This window comes from Bos grunniens, chromosome 1 (assembly GCF_055505025.1).
Source record: "Bos grunniens cultivar Pamir isolate PY7600 chromosome 1, Bosgru_T2T1.0, whole genome shotgun sequence".
In the NCBI taxonomy this organism is placed as follows: Eukaryota; Metazoa; Chordata; class Mammalia; order Artiodactyla; family Bovidae; genus Bos; species Bos grunniens.
The window spans coordinates 69914975-69941259 of NC_141165.1; the positions used below are offsets into that span (position 1 = coordinate 69914975).

The 26285-nt window shown below is 42.3% G+C and overlaps 1 protein-coding gene across 12 annotated transcripts in view; it reads left to right on the top strand.

The window, feature by feature from the left end:
* The window catches only part of USP13 (ubiquitin specific peptidase 13), a 130788-nt gene that overhangs the window by 54653 nt on the left and 49850 nt on the right, over positions 1 to 26285 (top strand). For all 12 annotated transcript variants that reach the window (XM_086395315.1, XM_086395366.1, XM_086395271.1 and 9 more), the window contains 5 exons: positions 7831 to 7925; positions 9002 to 9189; positions 15010 to 15081; positions 15436 to 15529; positions 25134 to 25259. In XM_086395315.1, coding sequence (XP_086251441.1) covers positions 7831 to 7925; positions 9002 to 9189; positions 15010 to 15081; positions 15436 to 15529; positions 25134 to 25259 — 575 coding nt within the window. The remainder of the gene's footprint in view (positions 1 to 7830; positions 7926 to 9001; positions 9190 to 15009; positions 15082 to 15435; positions 15530 to 25133; positions 25260 to 26285) is intronic.

Sequence of the window (26285 nt, forward strand, 5' to 3'; positions counted from 1 at the left end):
GTCCTCCACTATCTCCTGAAGTTTGCCCAAGATATTAGTTTATGAGATGTATTAATTCTATTTTTGTACTTTTTAAATCTGTTTAATAGATTGCTAGGTGTAGCTTAATATTTATTTAAAAGCCAAATAAATTAACAAAAATGTGAAGTTTCTTTAAATGTCTGAGAATGGGCTTTGTGGATATTGAGGCCCAGGAGGGCAGGGTTCCTTCTGTCCGGGGCAGGGTGGCTGCCTCCTTATGAAGGTACTTCTGTTGAGAGCCCATCTTCCATACTTGGTAGGCTCACTGAGGAGCTAATTCAACTCACAAGAGCCAGAATCTTAAAGTCAGGGAGTTTATTTTTTAGTTTCTAATGAGAACCACAACTGCTTGTAAGTGGGATGTTTATGTCAACTCGACCAGTACATTCCTTCCCTGTGGGAAGCTGAATTATATTTAGACTATTGCTTAGTGAACATGGAATCCAAGCAGGTTGTGAACTCAGATACTTAATGGTGGTATGATCCAATCATCCTGGTTTCCTTCTCCCCAACAAGGATATACCTGTTCAGTGAGAAACTCCTACTCATCTTGACATCTCAGTCTAGAATTAGTTCTTCCAGGAAGCTGTGATCCCCAAGTCATGGCCATTGTGGTGGCTGGGTAATAAAAGTGGGCCCCCTATCAAATTCCACTCTGGTTCCATGGGTACAGCAGGAAACAAAATAAGAAACAGATCACTGTACAAACAAATGAAGAGCTCTCCTCTGTGGGAGGAGACATTCTTTGGCAGATTGAGGTTGAGGTTGGTGGGAAGGGAATTAAAAAGGTTGGAGGCAGGCAAGGGTGTTTTTTTCTTTCATCATGGAAATTAGTTTACCTAAGAAGAAGCCTCACAGCCTTGGTGATTGCAGAAGGGTCTTCTGAGATGGCCATGGTGAAACAAATCAGTGTCATTTTGGCGGGGAGGGCTCTGAAGAGCCCTGGTACTATAGTCCTTTCTGTCTCAGTGCAGAGAAGAATTCAGTGACAGTAAAGTGGTAGATAAGAAGCGGGTGGGCAAGAACTGCTGTGTCCCGAGAACTTAGTGGGCTGCAGTTTTGTAATCAAAGGAAAAGTAGGGAGGGAGAGAAGACCTTTATCTTTCTTGAATAGATATCATGTTTTCATCATCAGTTCCTCCCCCAGGTAGGGCCAGGAAGCTTACTTGTCCCTGTATGGTCAGGCCAGGATTGTCATATAGAATTTTGGAAAAATGTTTTCAAGTTTTAGTACAATGAGGGTTTTTCATTTTGAAAAGTCACCTTTCCATAAACAATTATTTTTGTGTGTGTGCACAGAACTTGTTCTAGGGATCATTAATTTACTGAGTTCATTGGGTAGGATTTTGGGACTCAGGCCACCGTTGTTTTATTGTTTTGGGGCATGTCCCTTGCTTCTGTTGCATGGGTTTTTTGGTAAGCAAGCCTGATTGGTTTTGTGGTTAAGCAAACCTGCTTTCTTGAGTAATCATTAACATATGGGGGTCTCCCATATTTTTTACTTAAAATCCTCCGGTGGGACTAACTATTTCATCATCACTTTTGTCCCATCATTCTGTTCCTATCAGTGGCAGCTGTGAAATCACCTATCCCCCTGACTCTGCCCAGCTCAGCAGCATCTCAAGGTGGCTTTTCTTACTTGGTCATCTTCAACCCTGACCTGGGCATCAGTCCAAGGATTTGGAATCAAGGATTGACTACTTCATTTTAGTTTTGACCTGGCTTGTACCCCTCTGTGTGCTTCTTTGCTGCTCTACTGTGGCACTTTTCATAAGACAGCAGACCCTGAACAACAGAGTTGTTGTTCACTATCATATCTCTAGCATCCAGCAAAGTCCCTCACACATAGTGGGTGTCAGTAAGTATTTGTGGAGTAAACAGATGGAGGAAGACAGACACACTAATACAATTTGTTCCTCTGATTTACCCTTTTTTCTTTTTCTTCGTGTCTCTTTTACTGACATCTCTTTCCTCTTACTTGCTTTCGTTTCCTGACCACAGTCAAGATTCTGTTTGGTCTGGGCCTTATGCTGTCTAAGGTGATAGTACACACCTCTGACCTCATTCATTTTGTGTTTGGCTTTCTAGATCAATTGCTGGGGCATTCTCTTGCTTCTCCTCTTTTCCTGTCTGTGGAAGGTGCTCTGTGGGCACAAATATAAACTCATGGTGAAGAGAGACAGTTTGGGTGAACAGATCACACTTACTCTGGAGAGAACCTTTCCTCTGTGGCTTATGACTTGGTGTTTCACCAACAGTTCTGTTTTTTCTCTCCATTTGAGCTGTGAGAACAGAGCAGTGAAGCCAGCTTCTAAGGTTTCATTAGTCTTTCTAAAACACCAGAGCTTCTTGAAGTATATCTTTACCTCTCTCTCCTTTCTTGTGTGGGGATCTGCAGGCAAGGTCTGGACTTCTGCCACTTTCTGGGGCTAAGAAAGAGAGCTGAAAGTCACATGAGTAGACCACAGCCAAGAAGACATCTGTGGAGGTCCATTATACCAAACCAGCATTCTTACAAGGCTATTTGAAACAGTAACGTTTCAACTTATGAGGGCAGGGGCCTCGCTTATCTTATTTCTTATTGTATCCTCAGTATCCGTACATATTTGGTATTCAGTATTTATTTGTTGACTACAGTGAATGAATGAATGAGTCAGTGAATCCATATGAATGAACAAGGGTGACCAGTGGTACACTACTTCTAATAGCATACCATCCGATAGAAATATTTGTAATATTTGTAATCTTTGGCAATTAGTTGCAAAACATTTTTTCAATCAAAATATAATAAATTTGGAAAAATATTAATAGAAAAACAAAAAACAAAGAAACCTCATTAGAGATAAGAAATTATTACCACTTTTATATATAATTCCTTACAGATTCTTAGTCTTGGTCTCAGTCTTAGCCTCCATGTTTATAAGTTTTCCTTCATTACTTTTGAAACTTAATACACATACTATTTTATTTATTTTTAAAAAAAATTTTATCGAGGTATAGTTGGTTTACAATGTTGTGTTAATTTCTGGTGTTTAGAAGAATTTTTGATTCAGTTGTACATATATGTATATACTTATTCTTTTCCATTATGGTTTATCACTGGTTATTGATTATAGTTTCCTCAGTGCACATACTATTTTCTAATGTGCTCATCACATCAATTCATGCTGGAAATTTTTTTTCCCCTTTAAATATTACCTTTATTTATGAATTCATAAAGGGATTTATGAATATCCATTTATTCATTCATTGACTCATATGGGTCAAGGCTGGGTTGCAGATTGAAGTAAAAGTTACATATAGTAAGTGGAACCTTTTAATATTTTAGGTAATGAATTTTTAAAATATATAGCTCCCTAATCATTACCTTCACTATAAAGAGAGTGAACATTTCCATATCCTCACAAAATTCCTTTGTGATCTTTCTTAGTAAAACTTTTTATTCCTAGGCAGCCAGAGATCTTCTTTCTGTCATTTTAATTCAGTAAATCTTTTCTTAAATCTTTTCGCTTCTATGGATCTCTCTACACTCTCCATGGCTTCATTTGTCATTTAACTTGAAACAATGACTAGTTTACTTCTAAAGTAAGTGTAGTTACTTATGAAACTCTGCTTAGGCTATTCCTAGAAGGATCTTGCCTGGAGAATCCCAGGGACGGGGGAGTCTGGTGGGCTGCTGTCTGTGGGGTCACACAGAGTCGGACATGACTGAAGCGACTTAGCAGGAGGATCTTTCTGTGAACTTTCTGTTTCTTAGCTTCTGGTTTTTAAGTCAAGGTTGGAGTTAGAGAGATTAATACTTGTCAGGCTGTGCTTATTTGCTGCAGTAGTTTCTGAGTTAAGACTTGAGTTTGCTAAGCTGAAGATGGAGATAAAGTAAATTTCCTAATGAAAAATGTGTAAGGATTTTCAGTCCCCAAGTCTTCTTCAAATATTTTTTTCTACTACTATGTGTCACTTATAAATTCTTCATGATTGCCAAGTTTAAGGATCACAGTTCAATTTTAGATTTCTTGTGTGTTACTCACTAAACTGTTTTTGTCATTGGGGTAAGTAACTGTTGTGTCTGACTAAATCATGTCATATTTTGGGAGCAGTTAATGACTGGAGATAGGAAATGTTAATTTCTCATGCAGGCAGGAGGCTAATAGCTTAAGAACCATAGAATTTTATGTGATTTTCACTTATTTCAAAATCCTAGACCAGTGCCAATGGCACATTTCTATCAATCTTGTAATTTTCTCTTCAGGCTCTGATAAGTAGAAGCTTAAAGTCTTTAAGTCTTCAAAACTATCTCACTGTTGTTCAGTAGCTCAGTCGTGTCTGACTCTTTGTGACCCCATGGACTACAGCACGCCAGGCTTCCCTGTCCTTCACCATCTTCCAGAGCTTGCTCAAACTCATGTCCATTGAGTTGGTGATGCCGTCCAACCATCTTGTCATCTGTCATCTCTTTTTCCTTCTGCCTTCAGTCTTTTCCAGCATCAGGGTCTTTTCTAATGAGTCAGCTCTTTGCATCAGGTGGCCAAAGTATTGGAACTTTAGCATCAGTCCTTTCAGTGAATATTCAGGATTGATTTCCTTTAGGATTGACTGGTTGGATCTCCTTACAAGTCCAAGGGACTCTCAAGAGTCTTCTCCAAGACCACAGTTCAAAAGAATTAATATTCTTTGATGCTCAGCTTTCTTTATGGTCCAACTCTCACATCCATACATGATTACTGGAAAAACCATAACTTTGACTATAGGAACCTTTGTTGGCCAAGTAATATCTCTGCTTTTTAATATGCTGTCTAGGTTTGCCATAGCTTTTCTTCCAAGGAGCAAGTGTTGTTTAATTTCATGGCTGCAGTCACCATCTGCAGTGATTTTGAAGCTCAAGAAAATAAAGTCTGTCACTGTTTCCATTGTTTCCCCGTGTTTGCCATGAAATGATGGGACCAGATGCCATGATCTTCATTTTTTGAATGTTGAGTTTTAAGCCAGCTTTTTCACTCTTCTCTTTCACTTTCATCGAGTCTCTTTAGTCTCTTTGCTTTCTGCCATAAGGGGGTATCATCTGTATATCTGAGGTTATTATTTCTCCCAGCAATCTTGATTCCAGTTTGTGCTTCATCCAGCCCAGCATTTCGCCTGATGTATTCTGCAAATAAGCAGGGTGACAATATACAGCCTTGAGGTACTCCTTTCCCAATTTGGAACCAGTCTGTTGTTCCATGTCCAGTTCTGTTGCTTCTTGACCGGCGTACAGGTTTCTCAGGAGGCAGGTAAAGTGAAAGTGAAAGCTGCTCAGTCGTGTCCGACTCTTTGCGACCCCATGCACTATACAGTCTATGGAATTCTCCAGGCCAGAATACTGGAGTGGGTATCCTTTCCCTTCTCCAGGGGATCTTCCCAACCCAGGGATCGAACCCAGGTCTCCCACATTGCAGGCGGATTCTTTACCAACTGAGCTATCAGGGAAGCCCTAGGAGGTAGGTCAGGTGATCTGCTATTCCCATCTCTTGAAGAATTTTCCAGTTTGTTGTGATACACACTGTCAAAGGCTTTGGCATAGTCGATGAAGCAGAAGTAGATGTTTTTCTGGAACTCTTTTGCTTTTTCTATGACCCAACGGGTATTGGAAATTTAATCTCTGGTTCCTCTGCCTTATCTAAATCCAGCTTGAACATCTGGAAATTCTCAGTTCATCTACTGTTGAAGCCTTGCTTGGAGAATTTTGAACATTACTTTGCTCTCATGTGAGATGAGTACAGGTGTGCGGTAGTTTGAACATTCTTTGTTAAACTAGAAATTCTCACTAGTTTAAATAATGACCAAATTTAAAGTGCATGGGAAGCATCGTTTCTACCTTCTAGCTAATATTTGAGTGGTACTTGACTGTCACGTGTTGTAGATTGAAGATATAGTTGATGTAGTTGTTTCAAGTTCAAGGAATTTTATTGTTTTTTTAAATATTTAAACATTTGGGAATTTTTTTTCTTAATTGGCCTTGGGATTTTATCTTTTGTGTTTACTTTTGAGTGCACTGAATTATAATTCTAAATAATTATATTTAGAAAAGAATATAGATGAAGGCTTCTATCCATAAGTTGAAATAGATGCCTAGGGAAGAGGGATAGAAGAGAAAGCTATACAATGTTTAATCTGTTAATAATAGAAAGACTTGACTTTTTTTGGGTGGCAATGAGTCTCCATGTATCTGGGTTTGGGTCAGAGGGTCCCCGTAGTTCCTATATATCACTTTTTTTTTTTTCTCCTCCTGGTATTGTTCCAGAGAGCAGGAAACTCCTTGAACAATCTTATCTTTTGTTGCTGTAAAGAATAATATCTTTATATCTATTTTCACATTTTGTTTTTCCAATTTTAGAGTGAAGAAATTGTGGGGTTTTTTGTTTTTATTTTGTTTTTGTTTTTTGGCTGAACCATGTGGGATCCTAGTTCCCTAGCCGGGTATTGAACCTGTGCCCCCTGCATTGGAAGTGCAGAGTCTTAACCACTGGACCATCACCAAAGTCCCAAAATTTTGGTTTGTTTTTTGTCTCTCCCTTCCTGTTAAGGGCCTCGGATGGTGCCTCACTGAGTCTTGGTCTCCTAAGAAATCTGAGTAGAAAGGACTGGGCCAGGAGTCAGACTACCTGGGTTTGGGCCACATGTGGGGTTTGAGACAAAGGATTTAACTTTTTTAAGTCTCATTTCCTCATGTGCAAAATGGGCCTGAAAACGTTTCCCTCTTCCCTGTTGCACTGCCATGTGAGGACAGGTAAGGCGGTGGTTTGGGTAGCTTTTGAAAGCGCTACACAGTACTTCTTAAACTTTACTGTGTGCATGGGGATCTCATTAAAATGCAGGTTCTTGTTCGGTATGTCTGGGTGGAGCCCGAGATTCTGCGTTTCTAATGAGCTTTCAGGCATTGCTGTTGCTTTGAAATCATACCCTACACTTGGAGAAGCTGGGTTCAGGCTGAAGCCTTATGTGGTTAGGTGGGAGATGAGGGTCCTGAGGAGAGAGACGGCCCCCTTCAGCACACAGCTTCCCAACACCAGAGCCCCGGGAGTGGGTTACAGACCAGGCTGTCAACGTGCTGGTTTCTCGGATCCTGGGCTGGGTGCAGCCTCCTGAGTTACCCCGCTATACCAGACGCATCATCGTCTTCCCTGTGCTGCAGGGTGGGCACGTTTGGGGTGCACTGCAGTCTTCAGAGACCCCTCACCAGCTCTCTGAGGTGTGAACACTGGGGAGGAGGGGACAAGGGGGCAGATGGAGGTGGAAGGTCGTGTGGTGGTAGCTCTGAGACTACAAGGTTTCCATGGGCAGAATTTCGTTTTGTCCTGGACCTCACACCACAGTCCAGCCATTTAGACAGCCCGAGGTCCTGTTTCTCTGTTCTTCACTGGTTCCCCCTGAGGGTGGCAGGCAGTGTCACCGTCTCCTCCTTCCCACTTTCCTCCTCCTGAACTTATAAACATGCCACTGGGATTAGAACAGTTAGTGTTAGGCATTTGCATTTGTCTAGTTTTAAATTATTTTAGCTTTAGACACTGTCTTCTTTTTCTTGTTTCAGAAATCCTTTATAAAATTACTTTCTGAAATGTCAAAAGGATTGATATATAGATATATTTACAAAAATACCCATTGGTTACGCTTATTGTTTATCATCTGTCTTCCCCCCAGTTGAAACTCACGAGTTTTTTGTGTGTTCATTGATGTATCCCAAGCCCAGTGCATAGGAGGAGGTTGGTGGGTGCATGTTGAATATTGAATAACTTGATTGCAGGTCTCAGTGCTTATTTTCTTTTCACCTTCTAGATGTTTATTCTTTCCAAGAAGAGGAAGCTGTTTTGGACCCTCATTTGGCCAAGCACTTAGCACATTTTGGAATTGACATGCTTCATATGCATGGGGTGAGAAGGATGTCCTTTTGTCTCTATTCCCACCTTACAGGGAAACTGTTTGCTTTATTTATATAATTCCTATCACATGCATCTTCATTTTATAGGTTTTAGGTTTTAATGTTTGCATTTACTTCTCAAACTTAATTAGCATTTTCTTTTGGTTATCAGTGTACTTAGAGTTTTAAAATTTTATAATAAACATGGCACCTCATCAAGTACCATTTTGTTTTAGTTGGAGTTTACTTGCAAAATTTTTGTCTCCTATGATGGAGAGCTGCATGAATCATTTTTTGTTCACTAAAGGCCGAAGGTATGGGGAGATGACCTTTAAAATGATTTGTGACCAACATCCCTTTAATTAATTTCAGGAAGGGAAGGAGAGCTTGTTGGGGGTGTGTGGAAAGAGTAAACCAGTAGATTATTTATTGTTGATGGAAACCCTGTGCCTCATTTTATATTGTGTTTTCAGGCTGGTGTTGTGGCTGTGTAATATTTGACCCTATGAGGAGCCAGTTAAATGTGCATGTTTTGCTTTAGCCCAGGCCATCTCCCTTTCCTCACATTCTCTGTCTAATTCCTCTGTCTCACTCATGTCACTTTTTAATTTATTTTCTCTGCTCTTCTTTAAACCTCCCTCCTACGTTGAGCTTCTCCCGAGCCCCGTGGTTTTACTCCACTTTCCTCTCCAATTGTCTTGCTTTTTGTCTGCTGTGTTGTGTTGTATCTGCCTTTTTTTTTATTGATTCCTGTTTGTCTTCTTCCTCCTCCTATCCCCTTTCCCCTTGGTCTTTGTCTCTTTTATTGTTAAATCTTTTAAATGTGGTCATTTATTAAATTATGGAAAGCTATACCTAACATAAAGCTTACTATTTCAACAATTTTTAAGCATACAGTTTTGTGGCACAAAGTCCATTTGCCTTGTGCAACCATCACTATCTCAGTCGCTTTTAATGAGGTTGTTTATTTCTCTGTTTAATTGAGGGGAAAGGCAGAAACCTCTGTTGCTGTTAGAAATAATTTGTGGGATGTGATCTTGGAATGACAGTCATCGTCAAAGTTGTATTTCTTCACTGATCTTGCCCCAGACAGAGAATGGGCTCCAGGACAACGACATCAAGCCGCGGGTCAGCGAGTGGGAGGTGATCCAGGAGACGGGGACAAAGCTGAAGCCCATGTACGGCCCAGGGTACACAGGGCTCAAGAACCTGGGCAATAGCTGCTATCTCAGCTCTGTGATGCAGGCCATCTTCAGCATCCCAGAATTCCAGAGAGCGTAAGTGTCCCGTGCAGACCTGGGCATACAGACTGCCCCACGTCTCCTCTGTGCCTGCTCAGGCAGTGTGTACCAGGGAAGCCCTTCCTCACCGATGGCAGGACATTTCACGTTTGTGCTGTGACTTCCCACATGAAGGCGGGTGAGAACCCTTGAGGTGTTACAGGGATCACATGAGATAAGGAGAGGTTTGTAAACTGAAAAAGCTCCTACAGGGATTTGTCACATTAATAATGGCTTCTGTTTTTAACCTGGAGAAGGAAATGGCAATTCTCTCCAGTCCTCTTGCCTGGAAAATCCCATGGATGGAGGATCCTGGTAGGCTACAGTCCATGGGATTGCAAAGAGTTGGGCATGACTGAGCCACTTCACTTTCACTTCACTTTCTGCTTTTAAACCTGCAACCTCTATGCCGAAAATACTGTAATCATTAATCTTCACAGCAAACCTGCCTTATCTCTCCCTCTACATGCAGTAGGAGAGGTTCGCCGATTTCTTTGGGCAATGGTGAGTGAGTGGAGTTTCTTAGAGAATTTAGGTTTTTTGCTGCTCAAACTGTGGTTTGTAGATGGTGCTGGTCCTTGGACTGCTGAATATGGACTTGTAATGGGATAGGTATGGCAACTGAGAGTGGGCATTGAGAAATTATAGTAATTTGACTTTGCCATTTTTTATAACTGGCATTTCATTTTTCAAATACAGCTGACCCTTGAACAACTTGAGTCTGAACTGCACAGGTCCACTTATATGTGGATTTTTTTTCAGTAAATACGTATTACAGTACTGTTGGGTTGACCAAAATGTTCATTCGTGTTTTTCTAAACCATCTTATAGAAAAACCCTAATGAACTTTTTGCCAACCCAATACATGATCGGCTGTTGGTTGAAACCACGGTTGTGAAGGAACTGTGAATTCTAAGGATGGACTGTAAAGTTATGCATGGAATTCCAATTGTGCGGAAGGTTGTTGTCTCTAACTCTCGTTCGGGGTTGAAGTCTAATTTATTTTTTTTGTATTTTTAAGGATTTCATCTATATGATTTGAAATCAACAAACAAGCTGGCCCTTCACCATAGATAACTGGGAGGCACTGCTTGAGGGCAGCTCCTAACTATGCCTGTACAGGCTGCCTGCTTCCTCCCTTGGCCAGGGAAGGAAGGGCTGTGTCTCTGGGTGTTGTCTTCCTTAAAGTGTGCTTAGCACAGGGAGCCACAGAGACCAGCAGCTGTAGGTCATGGGCAGCTGCTGTCTAAGTTTAGGAAATAATATGTAGTGTTTCCCAGAGCAGGTAGGTTTCGACCTTGGTTCAAGTATGGAAGAGGACACACATGTGCTAAGACAAACTGATGGACAGACAGCACACTAGGAACAGCACAGGGCAATTTTGTACCCACATGGAATTGAATGCTAATGATTTTAATAGTGGTTGTGTGTTTAGTTGAGTTCAACTCTGCGACCCCATGGACTGTAGCCCACCAGGTTCCTCTATCCATGGAGTTCTCCAGGCAAGAATACTGCAATGGGTTGCCATTCCCTCACCCAGGGGATCTTCCTGACCCAGGGATTGAACCCGTATCTTCTGTGTCTCTGGCATTGCAAGTGGATTTTTTTACCATTGAGCCATCAGGGAAGAAGCCCTTAATGGTGATTATTAAAAGTATATCAAATATTCTTTTCCTTCCTCTCTTGATACTTAAAATCTTACCTCTTCTTACTGTTTCTGGCTTTGGAAATTTATGGTCAGCTGTCCATGTCAGGTTTTCATTTTTTCATCCAGCCAATAAAGAGTGGGTTCTGCTCTGCTCAGCAGGGCGCTGGGTGTGGGGGGTTCAGTGGTAAATAAGACCTGGTGCCCAGCCCCACTTGGGGAAACAGACCTTAAATAAATGTAGACCGTCCCTGATTTAAGATTCTTCAACTTAAACTTGACGATGATGTAAAAGTGCTGTGTATTCAGTAGAAACTGTACTTTGAATTTTGCATTTTGCTTTTGGCTAGTTTTCCTGGGCTAGTGACAGATGGTACATACTCTTGTGATGTTGGGCAGGCAGCAGCCATAGCTGCTGTACCTGGTCAGGTACAAGACCCTGAGGGTAAACAACCATCACAACCATTTTGTACCCAGATAGCCTTTCTGTTCTGCACTTTCAGTACAGTATTCAGTAAGCTACAGCAGATAATCAACACTTTATTATCAAGTAGCCTTCAAGTAATTAGATGATTTAGCCAACTGTAGCTAATGTAAGTGTTCTGAGCATGTTTAAGGTAGGCTAGATTAAGCTTCAGTGTTTGGTAGGTTAGGCATTATGAATGCATTTTTTTTTATATTTTAAAATAAAATTTTTATTTTATTTTTAAAAATATGAATGAATGTCCATAATACCCTAAAATTTGAAAATTATTGGAAAAGTTTTATTGGAGTACAGTTGATTTGCAATGTTGTATTGGTTTCATGTGTATAGCCAAGTGAATCAGTTATACATATACATATATCCACTTTTTTTTTTTTTTAGATTCTTGTTCCATATAGGCCATTACAGAGCACTGAGTAGAGTTCCTTGTAAGTGCATTTTCAGTTTATATCATCAATTTATGATGGGTTTATTGGAATGTAACTCTGTCCTTTATTGAGGAGTATCTCTAATTGTAAGAACAACTGCATGATTTTAAATACACTACACTCCATGAAGAAAAAGGAAAGGAGGTGGTAAGGGAGGATTTCTTTGAAGAAACAACACACAAAGGGATACTCACTTTGACTGCTGTGCAGGAGGAGTGGAGACAGGGTTTTGGAGAAAAGGAGGAGCAAGTTTGAAGCTCTGAGATGGGAAAGCCTTTTCAAACGTATGCATTGTGCATCATATGATTTTTATAAATTCTTACCCATGTCTCATACTTGTATTATCATTTGATTTGGGAATAATGTAGCTTCATCTTATCTGTCTTATGCGCCAAGATTTTTTTTTTAACTATTGAAGAAAAGTTCTTATGGTAGGTGTTGTATAATTATTATTTCTTTTAAACTCGAATGAAAGAAACTTGTATTCTTTTGTCACAAAGCACAACATTTTTTAGTGCTTTACTGTCTATCGTTTTTGAAAATATTTTCTACACATCAAAGTTTGATAAATAATCTTCTGAATTTTTCTTCAATGAAAAGAACATACCTCAAGTCTGTATTTTGGATTTAAGAGTTGAATCTCTTACCTAGTCTTGTTTCAAGTGTTTTAGAATTTTGTAGTATCTTATATCTTATATTTTATTTCCTAAACATTTGTTGTATATATTAGAAAATGAGCAACTTACTATTCTTACTTGTCTTTTGGTTCTTTAACAAATATCACTGGGTTGAAAGGCTCGCTCGTCAAACTCCCTTTTTCCCAGCAGGACTAACTCAGTGGAGTGGTCTCTCCATTTTGTAAGTAGAAAGAGTGACTCACAGAGAGATTAAATGACTTACACACAACCGCAGTATAATTTGGGAACATCAGCTGGACTCCTTGATACCCTGTGTGCCACCTGAACCTAGTTTACATTTCAAAGTAATTCTGATGAACAAATCTAAATAAACTGGTGTACAAATTGAATGACCACAAGGGTGGATTTTTAGATAGCACACATGTTTTTTGTTTTGAAAACCACTAGATTACAAATTGAAGATATAAGTACTTTAAAAATTATCCAACATTACTGCTGTCTTTTAATTTTGTTGTAATAGAAGATATTCCTAGTTGATGAGAAAAAGAATATAAATTTGTAGCAAAATGGACTTTTCAGAAATCAAAGATTTATCCCTTTAAACGTTATTCTTCTCCATCAGCCTTGACAGAAAGCCTAAACTTTTCACTAACGTTTATCTTACCAGTTTTTTTTTTTTTTTTCGGTCTTGTTAGGTTTTGAGGTATGATAAAGACCAGATTTTAAGATAGCTAATATTGATAATGTATATCAAGTTGTATATTAAGATTTCTCTCTTACACTGAATATAGTTTGGTTCCAAAGTTTGGTTTATGTATTATTGGTTTTTGGTTCTTTGAACATTTCTAGATGGAAGTATTGTCCTAGTGATGTAACCAGAAGCCATTTGAATGGGACTTTTCCAGAGATGTGGTGCTCTGTTAATTTTCATGTTGATATATAACCTGGGACACAAATTCTGAGTTTGTTGCCAGCAGTTGCCTGGAAGTTTCTAGTAGCTGAAGGATCTAATTAGAGATTATTACCAACTACAGTGTATTATGGTTCTCTGCCAAGGCTTTACTGCAATAATGCCTATTCTCTTGGGTTATTTAGTACTCAGTTATGGAAATTGGTTATGTGATTATGATATGAATATATTCATTCAACAAATATTTATTGAGTGCCTTTTACATGTTAGATGTGGTTCTAGTGGTAGAGATGTAGTAATTTAGATAAAGTCTCTGCCTTCATGGAGATTATATTCTAGTATGTAATCTCTAGAAGGATAATAAACAAGAACATAAATTATATACTTGCAAATAGTGATACATGCCAGGAAGAAAGTTAGCCAGGGTCAGGTGTAGGGAACTCGAAAGGGTAGGGAGATGGGGAGGTGGCTTTTAATCAGACCTGCAAAAGAACAATGATCTTTAGAGAGAGTGTTCCAGGAAAGAGACGACAGGATGGCATGACTCTGAAGCAGGAGCGAGCTTGGTATGCCCTGGGCAGCAAAAAGGGGAAGTGGCTGGGGTGTTGTGGTGTGGGAGAAAGGGGTGGGAATGAGGTCAGAGAAGTAGGCAGGGCAGATGCAGGAAGGGGCAGGAAAAGAAATCTGTTTCTGGATTCTTCTTTCTAAAACTTCCAAGCTCAGAGAACCTAAGCTTCAAGAGGGGAAGGTAAAGACCACAAAGCAGGGAGTATGAGATAGGAAATGAACTTAAGAAGTGAAAGGAATGATTGTGGGTTGAGATGAGAGATGGATGGTTACAGTTAGATTGCTATGTCACATAAACTGGTCAGAAAGAGGGCTTGCGGATGGGGCAGGTACAGCCAGCAGCATGGTTCTGGGCACGGCTTGGGAGCCAAGCTGCCTGGGTCCACTCTGGGCTTCATCACTCCCTCCTGGGTGGTTTTGGAAGCTACCTAATGAATTTGCATCTTGATTTCTCATCTCTCAAAGTGGGTGATGACAATGATCCCTTCCTCATACGGTTGTAAATGAAGACTTAGTCAGGCAGTATAGGAAACTCTCCAGACATGGTAGTTGTTACTGCTGTCATTATTAATTTTGACATGACCAGAACAATTCCTTACCTTACCTTTCGGTTTTGAGAAGGTAGTTGCGATGGCCTAACCCAGTGCTGCTTGACTCTGGCTGCATGTTGGAATCACTGGGAAACTTGTGAAAGATTCCAAATCTGAGAGGATTTTAACTCATGCCTGGGGTTAAGGCCTATTGATAGAAGCATAAACATTTTCAACTTCAGTGTGTGTGTGTGTGTGTGTGTGTGCTCAGTTGTGTCTGACTCTTGCGACCCCACGGACTGTAGCCCACCAAGCTCCTCTGTCCATGGGATTTCCCAGGCAAGAATACTGGAGTGGGTTGCCATTTTCCTCCTCCAGGGGATCTTCCCAACCCAGGGCTTGAACCTGGATTCTTTTACCACTGAGTTACCTGGGAAAGCTGCATAGGGAGGCCCATAAATGTGTCTGCAGAGGTGGGAGCTCAGGGAAAAATTCTGATTTAGTTTTGACAGAAAGGCAAGAAGGTCTTGGCTAGGATGATGGCTGATTTTGGTTCTGTTCATCTCTCAGTTCCTATGTTTTGACTGTTGCTTCTCGTTGCTTCTCATTTTCTAGGTATGTAGGAAATCTTCCAAGAATATTTGACTACTCTCCTTTAGATCCAACACAAGATTTCAACACACAGATGTAAGTGACCTGCTGTAGTTTTTAAGAAAAGTTTATCTGAAATAGTGCTCAGAGTGGTTATCTCTGGGTTGCAGAATTAAAGACGATTCTTTTCTTTACTGTCTGTATTGTTTAAAAGTATTCCAAAATAAGCATGTGTTGCTTTTGTAAAAAGGAAGAAATTAGTAAAATGATAAAGTACTGAGAATTTGAAAATGGAATCAGTATCAAGCAGAATCAAGTAAGTTATTTGTGAGTAATTGAGATACAGTGTTTCACTAAAAGCAGCTGTAGTTACTGAAATTTGTAGATAATTTTGGCATCTCTGAAGGGAAGCAACAATGACCTTTTTGTCTCTTTCTCCCTCCTGTCCAGGACTAAGTTAGGACATGGCCTTCTCTCAGGCCAGTATTCAAAACCTCCCGTGAAGTCTGAGCTCATTGAACAGGTGATGAAGGAGGAACACAAGGTATGTGTCTGGGTGTCTGCCATGTTGACTCAGAGGAAAGAAGGACCTCCCTAGTGACAACGTGGACTACCTATGATTTGGTGAATGGTGGCTGTAAATTTCTTGAGCTGTCAACATAGCTTTTTCATTTTAGGGTCTAGGGTGTCTATCTGCTCTTAAAAGTTGTGATAAGGAATGGCCACAAGGTTGTGGTTTCTAGTGACATTTGCTTCATGGATTATATGTGATTGTCATCATTACTGGTCTTTAGAAATAATATTCTTCATAACATAGAGCTGGAATGGAAGGAATAAATGTATAAAAATATAAACATTTTCCCCCTCGTTATCCCTGTCTTGGTGCTTCTAGTATTTGTCTTCTCCTAAGCCGCAGCTTTGTTTCCTAGGGTTTCTCAGAAGGTTGTTTGTTAAAACACAACACACATATTCCTATCCCCCACCCCCACCTCCTAGCAGAGGATTCTGAATTTCTGGGGAGGGCTGGGCAGTCCTCATTTTTGGTAGGCTGCTGGGGGTTTGAAAGCATACTTTGGTAAAAAAGAAACTCGGTTGGCCATTCAGTCACTATTAATTGACTGACTGAAAGGTGTGCTTCATCTCCTAATTATCAGACTCACATTTCCCTATGTCTGCTGGTTGGGCTACTGACCCCTCTCTGGGCTGCTCTGTTAATGCAACTCCGAGGGTATCACTTGCAGCCTGGCCTTTTGGAGTGATGCAGTGGCTTTGGAATTGTGCAGGGCACAGCTTACACAGCTGTATTTGGGGGTCTAGGTTCTCACAGCTGCGGATGTCCTGAGTGGAATGCAGGCCCCGCTTCCCCATCCCTCTTGCTCTGCCTCCAGGCTACCTTGTCTTGACTTAGTGGCAAGTTCTTTCAGTTCTGTTTTTCATGTGTGTGATCTCTGTGCTCCCATCTTAACATCAATCAGCCTTGACTAATGCCTGCAGACTGAGAGCAAGAAGTGAAAGTGAATAGTTCTTTTTCAGAATGAAGCCAATTAGTTGCGGAAGTAGAGCAAACAGGAGAAGAGATATTAGGCAGGGAAAATATAGAGGCAGTGTTTGGGGGTGGGGAGAGGGAATTAGGTTGTGAGGAGGGTGGAGAGGGATGTACGCATTCTGGGGCTCAGGCCAAGAGATCAGAGTATTGTGGGCAGGAAGTCCTCTGTTGCATTGTTACCCAGCCTTGTAGCAAGGAGTCCCTTATCTACCAGGGACTGGAAGAGCCTTCCTTGATTGGAATGGAGTTGGAGTGGTTTGGGTGCAGGGCTGGGCTTTCAGGTTATCCGGGCTTCTTCTACCTCTGAGCTCCTGTGTAACTTTGAAGAGGTGATGGTGAAAACACTTGGTCCAAAGTTTTGTGTTATTTATTTATGCGATGCTGGGTCTTTGCTGCTCTTTGAGGGCTTTCTCTAGTTATATCAAGCGGGAGCTACTTTTCAGTGCATGGGCTTCTCATTGCGGTGGCTTCTCTTGTTGCGGAGCGTGGGCTCCAGGTATGCGGGCGTCAGTAATTGCGCCTTCCGGGCTCTAGAGCATGAGTTCAGTAGTAGTGGCGGATGGGTTTAGTTGCCCTGAAGCATGTGGGATCCTTGACCAGGGATCAAACCCATGTCCCCTGCATTGGCAGGTGAATTCTTAACTATTGAGTCCTCAGGAAAGTCCCCAAAATGTTTTGATCACATTTATCCTGGGTTTTCATCCAGGCTGTCACTTCTTGGGGCAGAGTCTATCTTTCGTGGTGGAGGAGATGGAGACTTGGTTGGGCCTCGGGGGCCTGGCTTCCTCTCCTGACTCTGCAAAGATCTGGAGACGGGGTGGCAGTGGGGGGAAAATCCTGTAACCTTTCAATCTCAGCTGTCAAATGGCATTGGTCTTGCTGGTGGTTGTGAATATTTCAAGTGTGAAGGGGCCCCTCTCTAATGTAAATAAAATCTGTGTACGTTACAGGACTGTTGTGTTTTTGGAATCTCCTCATTTGAGAAAATGTAAAATGAAAACTGACCAATTTAGCAATGTTTGGAAGGAAAATTTACTTTTGTTAACATCACAATATCCTTTTGTGATACTAGAAAAAAGTAAATAGTTCTTATATAAGGCATATTCTTTATTTAGTCTGTGAACAGCTGGGGACCCTCGTCTCCTCCTCACCTTGGATTAGTGTGGGAGTTATGTGATCTTCAGGGATCTGAGGCTTGCAGGCAGGAACCCCTGCCCTGTCTGGCTCAGGGTGTGCAACCTGGCAGCCCTTGGGCCACGTCTGTTCTGCAGGTGTGTTTTGCTGGGCCCTCCCACAGAATCTGAATTTCCAGTTTCTCTTAAACATTCAGAACCTCTGGCAGTCCTTGGCCCCTGACAACAGTTGGCTGGAGCTGAGTAGCAGCCCTCCCACCACATAGGACACGCAGTCCCCAGCTGGCTCCAGTCCCCTTGTCGTTTGTGACCTGATTGCTACGCTGGGTATTTGGGTGTGACCCTTGGTCTAGATGATTTATAAAGTTCTTCCCCTCACCACCACCCGCACCCCTGAGGTGCCAGGATCAATTAGAGTCCCTTTGACATTCAGAATAAGCTTGAATTGACCTCATGATTTTCTTTGTGGCCCCAGAGGTGTCAGTTTCAAGCTATTACTTGAACAGACAAGTAATTCATTGTAAGATCTCCACTGCTCTTGACAGTGGAGGGAATTACTTTCTGAGGCATCAAGATTTTCACTGGCAGTTGGTTTCAGAGCAACCAATTTGGGAGAACCTTTCTTTTTAAGGTCTCAGGAGCCCTGTGGTCAGGTGGTCTCGTCCCTGGTCTCCGCTGTTTGTCTCTTGTCTTGTAGAGGAGCCTGAAACGCTCTGAGAGAGGAAGGAAGATGTGCTGAAACAGAGGATAGGTTACGAGAGGAATGTGTGCCACACAGAGAGCCGTGTGGCAGGAATGCCTTTTTCAGGGCCTCCACTACCAGTGATACCAATGACTGGCACAGGCCCTTCCTGTGTATTCCCTGATGCAGAAATGGATGCACAGAATCCTTGCCTACAGTTACAAGTCAGGGAGTGGAGAGCTGGGGTTCATACCAGGGAGTCCGGCCCTGGGTCTGTGCAGTATTGATGGAGTCTCTACGCTGTCCTGCTTCCCTGACAGCTGTTCTAGTACTCATTTCAGGCTCCCAGGGCCTCTGTGTGTGGAGCTGCAGATGGGTGATAAAGGGGCTGGGTGGATTTTGCTGAGTTACCAGGTAGCCCAGTAACTTGGACTATTCACACCTTGGGTCATTTCTAAAATATATACTTCATTGCTCTGCTACAGACCAAGGTGAAATCGAGTTTTTATAGATGCATGCTTAATATGCATTTCATCTACAAAAAAGATTTTCGGTGTTTTGTGGGGGCACTGCCATTTCTATATAAATTTGTTGATTTTTAAAATTAAATTGCATCTATGGTAGATAAAACCTGCTCACTATGAAAATACAGTTTTTCTTCTCCAAAAAATGTATTCCAGATCTTTATGCATTCTAAGACAGTGCTTTCACACATTTTAATACAGATTACTCTATAATTTATTTTTCCTTCTGAAGATAGCACATTATTAACAATTTTGTATTCCAAACAGTTTCTTAAGTGACAGTTATTTTGATTTCCCATTCTAATTAATCCTTGACACAAAATTCCTGGCCTCAGTTTTTGATCAACATGAGATAACCAAGGTTCTGCTTCCAGGTGATGTATTTATAGCTGCAAACAAAAGAACTTTATTTTCACTAACCTCCATTTTCCTACTTTGGGCAAATGTAACATTCTAACTCACCTTTTAAATTATGAAAAATACCTTGGGGGAATAACCTCTGTTCCTTTAGCTTAGGAGATTTGGGGTTTGGACATAAGTTAGGAATTACTTGTCCAAGGTTTATGATTTAAGGTTAAAAATTTAAATCAAAAGATGATATACTCCTGTGTACTGGGGACAGGCTGAGATGCATATATATATATATATATTTTCATCCTGGTGATCTTACAGTGTAAGTATCTCTACAAGCATTGCTCTAATAAGTTGATACAAAGCCTTAGTCTTTCTCCTTGTTAGTTAAAGCATTCAGCCGAGACGAATATGAGTGGACAGTGACTGCCTTCTTGGTGCACTGTTAAACAGAAAGCTCTGTGTAAGCATTTGGGAAAGATTCTGAACACTGTAGTCCTCTCTCTAATTTTAGCTGATCTGTTTTCAAATTGCTGATGGAGAAAGTAAGTACAGTATCCTATAAATATGACAGGTTCCTTAGGTGGTTGCTATTTTGGAGATGGTCTGGGGCTGTCTCTTGTAAAGTTGTCAGGACAAGCCATTGCTTCTGGTATCCAAGGGTCAGCTTACAGAAAGCACATGAGCTTCCTAAAAGTCTCATTCTTGGTCAGTGTTGGTCTCTCTTGTTTGGTGATGGGCCCATATGGGACACTCAGGTGATGGCACTGACTCAGTGCCCACTAGGAAACATGGTATTTCTTTGATTCCTTTTATTTGTTTTGGCTGTACCATACAGCTTGTAGAATCTTAGTTTCCTGACCAGGGATTGAACCCAGGCCAAAGCAGTGAAAGCACTGAGTCTTCACCACTGGACCACCAGGGGATTCCCTCTGGTTCTTTTTTTAAAATTAAAAAAAATAGAAAACAACATTTATTTTTAATTGAAGGATAACTGCTTTACATTGTTGATTTCTGCCAAATGTCAACACCTGGGGTTCTTATTTAGGCTTTTTGGTTTCTTTTAAGTGACCGCTTTATTCTGGAACCTGATCTTTTAAAAAAATTATTTAAATTTGCAAATAATACACAGACATAGAGAGCAGAGTATAATGAATCTCCATGTACCATCTCCAATTTGGTTTCATCAATCTCCCCTCAACTCAATTTCACCCCTCCTTCCTCATTCCCTTCCTCTTCTTTACCTGCAGAAAATGAACACAAAATCTAAACACTATCCTTTTCACCTGTAAATATTCAATATGCACCTGTAACTAGAATACTTTTTTTTTTTTTAAAAAGCAATATGTTGAAAGTCAGTTAAGGTGTTAGAAACACACTAGCAAAATGTATCATCCAGTACCCAGCCAATATCCATATTTTCCCCTGCACTGTCAAAGCGCTATCAACCCTGAATATTCATTAGAAGGACTGGTGCTGAAGCTGAAGCTCCAGTACCTGATTGATGGGCCGACTCATTGGTAAAGACTCTGATGCTAGGAAAGATTGAAGGCAGGAGGAGAAAGGGACAACAGAGGACGAGATGGTTGGATGGCATGAGTATGAGCAAGCTCCAGGAGGTGGTGAAGGACAGGGAAGCCTGGTGTGCTGTAGTCCATCGGGTCACAGAGTTGGACACGCCTGAGCGACTGAACGACATCAAAGACAGCTTCTTAGAGTTCTCCTCTTTTTGCAAGACTGACTGATCTGTTGAAGGAGCTGAATCATTTGCCCCAGGATTGCTTCCTTAAGGTGTTGTTCAGTTTGTGTTTCTTATAAGCTGGAAGTTAGATGTGGAAGCTTAATTAGATTCAGGCTCAACATTTTTATAGCCTGACTTTCTATTATATGGACATAATGTGAACATAGTAATAGTTGATCATGGGAATTAGTGAATTTCCGCCCTCAGAAATCAGAGGTAGAACAGGTGAGGACCATGGGTGAGGACAGAGGGGCTAGCTGTGGTTAGGCATTAAGTGTAGAGTGGCTGAGTTTGAGATAAATCAGACCAGCTGTGAAAGCTGGGAGCTGGTCTGCAGTGGGGCAGAGACAGCATGTCTCCAGTTAGGAAGCTTTTTAATGACTTCTCAATGATTATCACTTCTCAAGCTATAACTTGTCTGCTGCACCAGGGATTAGGCCAGGTCAGTTGAGGACAAACAAAGAACTGAAATGGGCACCGAGATGGAAGAGGCATGGAGGGAAGTGAATGAGGCTGGGCCAGAGCCCGAGCGTGGGGCTGAGCCTCTGGTTTTCACCGTGGTCTCTGTTGGAACTTCTCCCAGCTGTACGACCATACGGTGGCATAGAGCAGCAGCCAACTCTTCAGTTTACTTTCAGCAAGTTGGTAAACTTTCCCAAGCAGCTGCTTTGATGGGGACTGGCAGCCAAGCACAGCTTGTAAGAGGTAACAGCAGCAAGCAGTGAGTGTGTGCATACGTGAATGCCTAAACCCAAATTCACAACGTGAACAGGCGTATTCCAGGTGGTGCCTCTGCACTGCCCAGATGGAGACGTCGTTGTTGGCTTGGCCTGAGAGGTTGACCTCAGAGGTCGATTTGAAGAGGGCTTACTCAGAATCCGGACACACTGTTTTCTCAGCAGTGGGTAAGAGAGACTTCGGATATCAGAGGTGAGAACTAGGCACATGTAGTTCTTGCAAGAGACAGTGTTAGGACATGAGAAAGATGGATGGATAAAGAGAGAGAGCGAGACAGATCTACTTTCCTAGTTGTGTGATCCTGGGTCAGTTACTTTACTCCTCTCGAACTCAATTTCCTCATCTGTCAAATGTAGAAAATTATAATAGTCACCTCATGAGGTTGAGTAATTTAAGTAAAGATGCACATATAAGATGTGCCTGCTGCCTAGTAAATGTTCATCCTGGTACCTAGAATAGTGTCTGAAATTTTGTAACACTTGGTAAATTCCTATTGAATGAACGACTAAATGTTGGTATGCAAATATAAGGCATTATTTGCATGCATGTGTTGGCTGATACTATATAGATATATGTCAGCATTATGAGTGAAGAAAGTTACAACTTTTACATGCCTTTCAGGAGGTGTATGTGTGGGTAGTTAAATGGATCATCAGGTATAATTTGGTCTTCGCTGATGCTGAAGGCACATTTGCAGCCTTCTGTGTGTATGTAGGCTGATCATTTATATACAGGTTCCGAGTCCTCAGATGCTCAAATGCTGCCTCTTTGGGGAATTCTTCTCCCAGAGCTGCCAACACTGTTTTAGGTTGTCTGCAGTGTTCCCTAATATTTGTTATAGATATGTGTTGAATCTCACCTCCACCCCACCTGTTGTCTGTCACCTCGTGGTGAGGAATCCCCAACATGTTCTACATGAAGTAGGTGGCCAGTAAATACTAGATGCCCAGATCAGATGTATTTTGAGCAAGACGGAATTCTCCTGAGTTTTATTAGAAACATCGCTTAGAACATGTGTGCCTTGAAGAGACTTCATATGTGGAGCTGCCTCGTGGCTGCCAGGAGAGAGAGCTCTTGGAGTTTTCCCATCGCTTTTTGCATCTGACTGTGTGGTTGTGCACCCCTGCCGTGGCCTGTGGACCCTAGGCCTGGACCCTAGTGTCCAGGAGATCTCACAGAGGTGTGAGACAAGGCCTTCACCTGCCAAGTGCTGCAGTCAGGCTGAGGAGACAGGCTAGAGTGGGCTGAATGTTAAAGCAAAAGGCATGATGTTGAGTTCAGTGCCCAGTGATGGCCCAGATAGCAAGTTCTCTGTATTTCTGAGGAGGGGATGGTGGCCTGGAGGCTGCGCATATAGAGGTTTTGAGACATGGGTGCACCTTTGCATGGAACGCAGGGTTTACTTCTTCTGCTTGATTGGCAAGGTGAGGTTTGTCTCACTGAGACCTAATGTGTGCTGCAGCTGCGACTCCAGTTTTGCTGCTAGGAGTGTGGAATTGGGATCAGAACCCAGTTCTGGCTCTTTGCTGGCTGCATAGTCACCTGGTCATAAGACCATTTCAGTTGACAGACTTGGTGGCACTTCTCTGCAGCCTCAGTTTCCCTGGCTGTAAAATGGGGATAATGGTAGCACCTGCTTTGTAGGGTTTTGCTACTTCGTAGGGTTTTACACAAGGGGATGTACTGCACCATTATTAGAGGCTGAACTTGGAGAGGACTCAGGAAACAGCTTTATCCTTAAAGATGATGTGGATATTCCAGTCTGCCTCTTTAGAGTATCTCAGGCCAAGTGCCCGGGTTTCCAGCAGATTGTTGTTCACTCAGTCATGTCTGACTCTTTGCCACCCCATGGACTACAGCACACCAGGCTTCCCTGTCCTTCACCATCTCCCAGAGTTTGCTCAAACTCATGTCCATTGACTTGGTGATGCCATCCAACCATCTCGTCCTCTGTCGTCCCCTTCTCCTCCTGTCTTTGTTCCTTCCAGTGAATATTCAGGGTTGATTTCCTTTAGAATTGACTGGTTTGATCTCCTTGCAGTCCAAGAGGCTCTCAAGAGTCTTCTCCAATACCACAGTTCAAGAGCAAATTACTGGCATTAAAAAGCCCTGCTGCTGCTGCTGCTAAGTCGCTTCAGTCGTGTCCAACTCTGTGCAACCCCATAGACGGCAGCCCACCAGGTTCCCCCGTCCTGGGATTCTCCAGGCAAGAACACTGGAGTGGGTTGCCATTTCCTTCTCCAATGCATGAAAGTAAAAAGTGAAAGTGAAGTCGCTTAGTCGTGTCCAACTCCTAGCGACCCCATGGACTGCAGCCCACCAGGTTCCTCTGTCCATGGGATTTTCCAGGCAAGAGTACTGGAGTGGGGTGCCATTGCCTTCTCCGATTAAAAAGCCCATTTCACATTAAATCTTGTTTAAGGCTTCTCCCACTACCAATTTCAGGTGCCTGGGAAACCAGCAGTGTAGAAAGGTCAGTGTCGGCTTGCTCTAGTGTTTTTCCATTCTTGCTCCAGCTCTTTCCCTCCTCAGGCTGCTCCAGGTTCAAGGGTTGGGGAGATTGGAGTTGAGGCAGAGCCTTTCCCTGAGCAGAGTGTGTTTGCTCCCTCTTGGCTGCGAGAGTCTGTGATCATGGTTGGCCTTTTGTGGGCGCATATTAGTGGTTCTTTCAGAGATGTGCTTGTCCTTTCAGTGACCCCCACGAGGACCTTTTACCTGATGCCCTGACCCAGTGACCTCTGTGAGCCCTACCCCAGCTCCTCAGCGGGCCGCCCTCCCATTGTCTTAGGCAGCGTCCTCTCTGGAGGAGCCCAGTTGCCTTCTGAGCAGTCCTTTAGCCCCCCGGGGAAGCTTACACATCCAAAGGTCACAGCCAAAGTTGTCCCAGCTCTTCCCATCCTGGCAGCTGCAGGCAACCTCCTTCAGCTTCTCTAGGTGAGGGTGGGCTCCCAGGAACGCCCTGTGGTCCAGAAGCAGCCCTGGGCTGGCCCCTGAGCAGTACTTTGCCTGGGGCTGGGAGCCATTTCCTCTCCTTTCTCTCATATTCCCTCCTGGTGGTGGGGAAGCGATGCTGCTGGGCTCACCTCTCCTCTAACTTCTGGCAGAGGACTCCCTCCCATGCCCCAGTGCATCCCTAGTCTGTTCTGAAATGGGTTGTCGCAGACCAGTTTGGTCACTATGGAGCAAGTCCTATGTGGACAGAAATCAGGGTGTTTATCGTGCCTTTTAGTTTTGAGTCAACAGAAGAGCCCCATCCCATTCCCATGTCAGTTTCACAGCACAGTGCCTGGTACGCAATCAACGTCCAGTGTGTCCTGGCCGCTGTCACTGTTTAGCTAACGTGGGCTTCAGTATTCTTATCTGAAATCCTGGCTACTGATAGTCTCTGCTCTGCTTCCCACTTGTGAGTTTTGGTTTTATTTTTATATTTTAGCCTCAACAGAATGGGATCTCTCCACGCATGTTTAAGGCCTTTGTGAGCAAGAGCCACCCGGAATTCTCCTCCAATAGACAGCAGGATGCCCAGGAGTTTTTCCTGCACCTGGTGAATCTAGTAGAGGTAAGTCAGCCTTTAGAACTGCTGGAAAGTGTTGTCAGAAGCGTGTCCAGCCCTCGCGTGCAGTCCCGCCTGTGCGGCCAGAACGCTGCCACCCCCAGCCTCTCCCTGTCTGGTTCCTTTTAGAGTTGGCGTCTCTGGGGCTTCCTCTGTTCGGCCCGCTTGTTGTAATTGCTCCTCAAGCCTGGCTTTCTTGGCCTTCGTGGATCTCCCTGTTCTCCTCCTAATTTGAATGTGTTCTAGGAGTGCTTATCCATTTTGTCGTTTGCTGTTTTTGTTTTTGTCTCTGTGACAAGCTCTTGGAGAGGCCAGTGTGGTATTTGGTATCCTCCTGTCCTCTGTCCTCCGAGATGCTCGCTCTGGGCTCAGAGCAGAATCCAATCACGTTAAATGCTGTGGTTCTTAAAGGCCACTGAGAATTTATGACTAAAGGCTTTTTTTCTCCCCTCTTAAAAAAATTAACTACTTTTTTCCTGATGACTAGTGTGTTCTTTGTGGAAACAGAGGCACAGAAGAGAAAATCAAAACCACCCCCATACTGCCTGCTCCCCCAAACAAGCAGTGCTAACATTCTGGTGTCTGACTCCCTACCTCCACCCCAGTTATTTTCCAGGTGCAGTTTATTCTCTGCTTGCTGGTTTGTGAGCAGTGTTTTCCTCTTAACCTGCTGTGAACATTTTGCCATGTCATTATGTACTCAAATATAGCCTACTTTCTTTTTTATTTGTGTATAATTTACATTAGTACATTTATAGAATCATATCATACATGGCTTAATTTTTTAATATAAACAAATCTTAAAATATATTTTTTAAATAAAAATTTGCTTAAATTAAAAAACTTTACATTTTTTAAAATTTACTTTTTAATTATTTTTAAGCTTTTTATTTTATAGTGAGGTATAGCCAGTTAACAGTGTTGTGATAGTTTCAGGTAAACAGCAAAGGGACTCAGCCATCCATATATGTGTATCCATTCTCCCCAAACTCCCCTCCTATCCTGTCTACCACATAACATTGAGAAGAGTTC